A 7,500-nucleotide genomic window follows, 5' to 3' on the forward strand; every position below is an offset into this window, starting at 1 on the left:
AAGCGCACGGTTTAACATTATGAAAGAATACAGAATGCGGATAATTTTTATAAATACGAGGCGCGTGGTTAAAGCGCACACATTTATCAATGCTATATTAAGAGGCGCGAGATTACATCGCAATGAGTTATATGAATATTATTATAAGCCGAGGGCAAAGGTGTGAGACATTGAATTTTTATTGAGCAGAGTGTATATTGTTTCTGCGAATATTTTGATTATCATCTTTTTCTCCTATCAATTTGCTGTTGTAATTGTAATCAATATTTATTGCGTGGTTTGAATTTAACATTTATATCATAAAATTTGTAACTGAATTGAAGAAGAAGTTATGTTCAATTGTCAAATCTTAAGTGTGTAATCATTCAGCAATCCATTGAAATGGTAGGAAGTGCTATGATAACACAAATAATAATAACATAAACAAAATCATATTTCATTAAATTATGAATTTTCTAAGGGGAATAATTCGAGATAATCAAATACAGAAGTAGTGTTTGCACTAAAACATGATATACACATCACGAAAGAAGACACTTGCAACCATCAGTCATAACGGAAACGCTGATGACAACGACAGAGCCAACTCAAACAAAACCACAACAGAGGTCGGGAAATGTCCTAATCCCTTTGGTCTATCCACGAATACCTTGAAATGGAGTAACAATCTCGACAACCACTACGCCATTGATACGTCCAGAATCAACACAATCTACAGACTACAAACTACACAGCAACCTCAATTACATCGTACCTTTCAACTTATACAAACTTGACAGAATTCATAAAATAATATCTGTATCAACACAGATTTCTTCCATGAACCTTTTTATATTTACATTCTTTACTGAACAATTGGATTACTTGTATTTACTTCTACAACAACAATACCCAACGATGTACGATGTCAATAATTACATAAACGTTCAAGATACGATTGTTTTTACAAAAATGATGTCCAATTGTCAACAATACTACTTCCTTCATATGCAGTGGTGAGCGTATTCAAATTTAAACTTATGTCAATATACAAGTGTGCAGCACCCATATCTACAACTTATAAACATTGAATATTATAATAAAGCCTGTCTTAGTATCATTGTAAAAGATAAAGGCTATATGTATATAAGACAATGCAGGAAAAAGTATCGCAAAACGCCACATGAGCGATTTCCTTGGATTCATTATCGTATGATATTCAACAACCTGCGTTCAGATAACGAAAATATTGTTGACCTTACGGACCCCACTACTTACTCTACAAGATTACATCATCTACCTGGTGTGTGGACTCACATGCCACCTCATCAGAACTCGATCAACAAACACAGACAATTACAACACACGACCTCTGTCGACTACTACACACGAACTCTTTGTCAACACATGGCTGAGTTTACAACTTTCTTTTGACTTGCTGGATAAGTCAAACTTCATTTAAATTCAAGATCTCGCACACAGTTAATCTTGAATTTTTACAATTTCATCTACAATGAGATTCAACGTATACACAAGACAACCACAAATATCAACGAGGAGAATCGACCCAGATCCCGGAGATGAATGGATTACAGCGACGTCACAAGACCAAGAAACAACCCAACAGGTTAAGCATACGTTTGCTACCTGTAGAGTCTTTTTTCGTCCCAATTCAAAAGACTCGAACAAATACAACACACTAATTGCAAAAGTTGGTCACTTTAGTAACAGCCCACAATCACATACGATGTTAGATTTTACTTATTTAGTTATTTACACTGTACTAAATATGAATAAGTCGGACAGACTATTGTTTGATTATTTATTCAACGCTAAATATTTGAATGTGAAGACATTATTGTGACAATTCTAAGACATTTACAGAGGAAAAAGTTTTAAATTAATGAACAATAATTAAAGTGAATTTATGACACTTGGGCTATTCAGTGACCACAACACACACAACAATGCAACACGTAGACTAGATACAAACACCTCAACTCTTATAGTTGATATATTTTTTTTTTCATGACATGAAAACTCATTCTAAATGGAGACAATGACTTAATTAACAATTACTGACAATTTTTACAGGATGACCATTCTCAAAACGAACGGATTACTGAGAAATGTGACCTCTGATGGATGACCACAAAGAACAATTTGATATCAATGTAGTTGTAACCTACACCCTGATGACTTAAAAAGCTTAAAAAATTGAAACATCAACAATGAACAATGAATGATAATAACTTCAACTTGAATTTTAAAATGATGATAATGCTATTATTATGATTTATTTTTAAATATTTTTTATTACTAATTGAAATGTAATCCTTCGTATATGGATCTAGATGTCTATAATACATTATTTGTACCACATATTATAAGTAGGAATTAATGTAATAATGTTGTTTAAATGGAATCATACAATATAAGGGAATATACAAGGTACTGGTTTTGATATGTCAGTAAATGAGTAGACATACATGGAAGCTGAGATTATCACCCATGTCGAATAGAGTTGAATTTGAGATTGAATAAGACAACGTGAGTATATCACAAATGGAAATTGAATAAGACAACGTGAGTATATCACAAATGGAAATTGAACCATTCTTTTTCAAGCAAGAATATGGATATATGATGAAATATGACGGGAATTAACACTTGTATTGCGATGAAGATGGAATTTAAGATGAAAAGATAATTTTTCTTTGAACTTTTAATTAATTGATATTTTACGGTCGATGTTGTAATACCTTAAAAACTATAATCGATATATACATAGATGTTGTAATCAACTTTGATGTTGATTTATCTCAAATTTAAACTTTTAAAAATATTTAACTGGCATACGTGTTGTCATTTTGATAAACTATTTCTTACATTTTATTATCTAATTCTAATTAGACGTTGCTTATAGATTGATCTCTTACTGATTTTTTTAAAATTGAAATTGTTTTTAACTCAATTTAAATTCTAAGAAAGGGGCGTATGTAAGAGAGTTAGCTTACAGCAAGTGGGTTTAATGAGTTCATGAATTTTGTATATCTGGTCATTATATTGAATACTAGAAAATTACTTTCTTTGATCGGTGTTACTTGGTATTTGGGGATAAAAGCATTAAGTTATAGTTGGTATTCATCATTTAGGCGTACGATATTATTTGGGCGTAGCGTATTTGTTATTTGGGCGTACGGATTATTTAGGCGTACGACCTTTGATTATTTAGGCGTAAAACTGACCTTTGGTGAAAGGAATTGTGGGACAGTTTACAATAGGATATAAAACAGTGTGTATGATCAAACGGGGATCATTCTACCTTTTGATTCTGCATTCAACTTGACCATGAGCTGCACACATTAAACCTTTTGTGCTCACCATCATTTATTTGCTTTTACGGACTTAGAAATATTCCACGTATATTGAAAATGGTTACTTAGGCAAAATTGACTTTACATGTGGATTGGTTTTACGGATTTGGAATTTATGAAACTGATTGAATTATGACCATGCTATTTGATTTGGATTTGGAATTTATCACAACAAATAAAAACTGTAAGAAATGAAACTTGGAATCTGGACTTTTATTTGAATGTTTTGATGTTGTGCATTCAATCATCATCACCGGCCCTTAAACTCTTTCGTCATTATTAACATCTACAACAAAACGCAAAGGATAATATTACTATCTATCAAAAAACCACTATGCGATCATCAGCCATTACATATGTGTGCAACTACCCCACATTATGTATCTAATGTGGTGTCGTGACTCAGGATTCTTTATAATAATAATAATAAATAATATAATAATATAAATAATAATAATAATAAATAATAATAATAATAATAATAATAATAATAATTATAATAAATAATAAATAATAATAATAATATAATAATAATAATAATAATAATAATATAATAATAATAATAATAATAATAATAATAATAATAATAATAATAATAATAATAATAATAATAATAATAATAATAATAATATAATAATAATAATAATAATAATAATATATTAATAATAATGATAATAATAATAATAATAATAATAATAATAATAATAATAATAATAATAATAATAATAATAATGATGATGATGATGATGATGAATGATGAATGATGATGATGATGATGATGATGATAATAATAATAATAATAATAATAATAATGTATATTGTGTCGTAACAAATGTGACGATTTTGCTGTAGGTGGTAAGGAGAGGGTTAAACAACACATCATAAACACTGAGAGGAAAAGAAAGCTTTGGCGACCGATGGAAGTTTAAGAGACGTAAATGGAGGCCAAATTTAAAATCAATTTGCCTTAGCTTGGGTAGAGCTCAGAGCAGATATGAGTGGAGGAGCTTTGCTTTGATGGTGTCTATGTATTATTGTCTACTTACCAATAATGTGCATGATCATGAAAAACATCAGATCATTTCCAGGAAGACTGTTGGCCAAAGCTCCGACAAGACAACGTCCACAGAGCATGGCCAGACCGTTCATCGACAACACATTGGCCACTTCATCCTCAGAAAGTCCAACAGACTTCAGAAAACTGGGCACGTGAATGTTAAAGACGCCACATCCGGCGTTTGAAATGAACAGGCTCAAACACAACACCCAAAACAGACAGTTTTTGTTCAGTTTTGGATACGATGTTTGGCGGCTGCCATCGCTGTGATTGACACTATCTTTAAAATTATGACTTGGTGACGTCGGTGATGGGCATTTTCCACCCGTCAATGAAATTCCTTCTTCAATATTTGATTGGTCGTTACAAACACAAATTGATTCGTTTTCTACAACATTGTGACTATTGGATATTCTGTCATTTACGTGAAGATTTTGCTCACGTGATAAAACACACGAAGAAGTGTTGCTGTTGTCGGTTATTATGCGACATTTTGTATCTCCATTGGAAATCGAGTGTCCACATCCATTCTTCAATTCCTGTTGATTACAAGACGATGTTGAGGTGTGACAGAATGTTGATTGTGAATTTCTATTAGTTGAAGCAATATGTTGATAACTATTCGACTTGGCGATTAATCCGTTGTCATCATAAAGAAGCGGTATCGCGTGTAAATGCTGAAAACTGATAGATAACCAATGCCTTTGTTTACAACAAGGTGCTATACCATTAACACTACCAGCTTTTTGGCTGTCATGGAGAGAAAATTCGCTATCATAAGGTTTGCCTATCTTTACATTGTCTATAATTTCATTATCAATGAAGATGTGTTCATTACTTTCTTTAGAAACAAAGTCTTTATTCAAATATTTATCAGTCTGACACAATGGTATATTTGATTCATTAGTTATTCTGGAACATTCATTATTCTCTTCAACAACAAATTCGTTTAGTTCATTCCCACCCTCATCCAAAATATCAGCATCGTCAAAATCATTTTCACATTCACGATTATTTTTATGGCACAGTAATTTCACTTTGTTGAACGTGTTGTTGTTCTTCCGTTCATGTATTGGGAACATCAAGGCTCCGGAGACGCAAGCATTCGCCGACACGCCGGCCAGGATTGTGAGAGACTCTCTCCAGCTGAAGTTCTCAAAGAGCACCAGAGTCATTTGAGGAGCCAGAATGAAACCGAGCCCTCCGGCGGATAGGGCGATTCCATTGACGAGAGTTCGACGTTTATCGAAGTAAAAACTGATGATGACTATTGACGCTGTGTAGATTAGACCAAGGCCTGTCCCTGAAAGAAAAATAATTTTTTAATGAGCTTTTATATAGCGCAATATCCACTAAACGTGCTCAAAGAGCTTTACAAAGGGTCCCTAATCAACAGCAACACGTAACATAAAGAACGAGACATGACGCATGTTCGGCGATAATACAATTTTTTTTTCGGACAGAGACAACGGTGTTAACGGCCAGGTACTGATTTTACACCTGAGTACGGTGAGAGAATGTCTTTTCAAAAGGACTCACCTATGCGTCGAGCGTGGCTCGAACCCAGGACCTTCCGATCCCAAAGCGAGTGTCATACCACAAGATCACATAGCCGCACAAATACAACAACATAGACATTTATGGCAAGTCGTGACCTCAAATCGGTATTGTGTTGTAATCAGTGGCGTGTCATGATTACTGTATAAGGTGGTGCCAGAATCAGAAGAAAATTATCTACTGAAAACATGCTATATTTGTAAAATCAAAAGATAGAAAAAAAAATAAAGAAAAGACTTACTCAAATAAGTAAGAGGTGGTATATACTATTTTTCAGTTTTATTATTTTTTTAATGCTGTCTTCCACTTTTAAAAGATGGATGTGGTGCTAGGCACCAAATTAACCAATATGGCCACGCCCCTGGTTGTAATGAATTATTTTATGTTGAAAAGCTAAAAAACAAATTCGTATACCTACATATGTTTTTCAGATCTTCATCTTACACATGTGCCATCTCCTTAATTTTCACTTTAATTTATATTATGAAATTGCATTAACACTCATAATATGAAACTTTATGTTATATTGAGAGAATTAATATTATACTTTATTGAAGTGACAGTAACAAGACACTCGGATAGAGCTAAAGCAGAAAGTCTTAAGAGATGCAACTCCCCTCAAACAAGTGTTTCGGTCCTTAACCCTCTCCTTACCAGCCATTATCAGAATTTTCCCTGAAACTTCACACACACCCAACACACAAATATTTTTTTTTCTACTCAAACAGAAAAGGAACACGTACATCCCATACCAATAATTGTCCAGTGTCTATTTTTTTATCGCTAGAACAAAATAATTTCTTTATAATTTGTGATATACAAGGGATATCCGAATAATAAAATTGTTGGCTGCATCTGAACAAATGTGACGATTTTCCTATGGATGGTAAGGAGAGGGTTAACTTTTTACATCTCAAACGGGGATGGACCAGACCTAGCTCATGTTGTAAATACTCACCCGCCAAAAGGCCATATGAAAATAAAAGGACCCATAGATTGTCGGCTAAAGCACTGATGAACAGCCCAACAGCAATGAAACAGCCACCCAGAATCACAGACACACGACAGCTCCGAGTGTTGGCGATCGCACTGCTCAGGGGACCTGTATGGAATCAAGAAAGGAGGAACGCAAGTTATAATCAGCATATTTCTGCCATGATATAATATGATAAACAATTTATTTATATTTTGACAGAAAACTTTTACTTGTGCGGCTATGTGGTCTTGTGGTACGACACTCGCTTTCGTATCGGAAGGTCCTGGGTTCGGGCCTCGCTCGGCGCATTGTTGAGTCCTTAGAAAAGGCTCTTTACTCACATTCTCTCACCGTACTCATGTGTAAAATGAGTACCTGGCCGTTAACAGCGTTGTCTCTGTCCGAAAAAAAATATAATATCGCTTTACAGGCGTCATGTATAGTCCTAAATGTTAAATGTTGCTGTTGGACATGGACCCCTTGTAAAGCGCTTTGAGATGAAGTGAGTAGGAAATGCCAGTAGGAAATGCCAGAAGACAATAAAATAGAGAATA

At 33.7% G+C, this 7,500-nt stretch overlaps 1 protein-coding gene across 1 annotated transcript in view; it reads right to left on the reverse strand.

Moving 5' to 3' along the window:
• LOC144981155 (uncharacterized) overlaps window positions 1-7,500 on the reverse strand; it is a 34,278-nt gene that overhangs the window by 7,817 nt on the left and 18,961 nt on the right. Inside the window, exons 4-5 of the mRNA XM_078929308.1 lie at window positions 6,929-7,072; window positions 4,403-5,716 (exon numbers count right to left, since the gene is read on the reverse strand). Coding sequence (XP_078785434.1) covers window positions 4,403-5,716; window positions 6,929-7,072 — 1,458 coding nt within the window. The remainder of the gene's footprint in view (window positions 1-4,402; window positions 5,717-6,928; window positions 7,073-7,500) is intronic.

This window comes from Berghia stephanieae, chromosome 10 (genome assembly GCF_034508935.2).
Source record: "Berghia stephanieae isolate SIO BIC M18660-M18661 chromosome 10, UCSD_Bste_1.3, whole genome shotgun sequence".
NCBI classification, from domain to species: domain Eukaryota; kingdom Metazoa; phylum Mollusca; class Gastropoda; order Nudibranchia; family Aeolidiidae; genus Berghia; species Berghia stephanieae.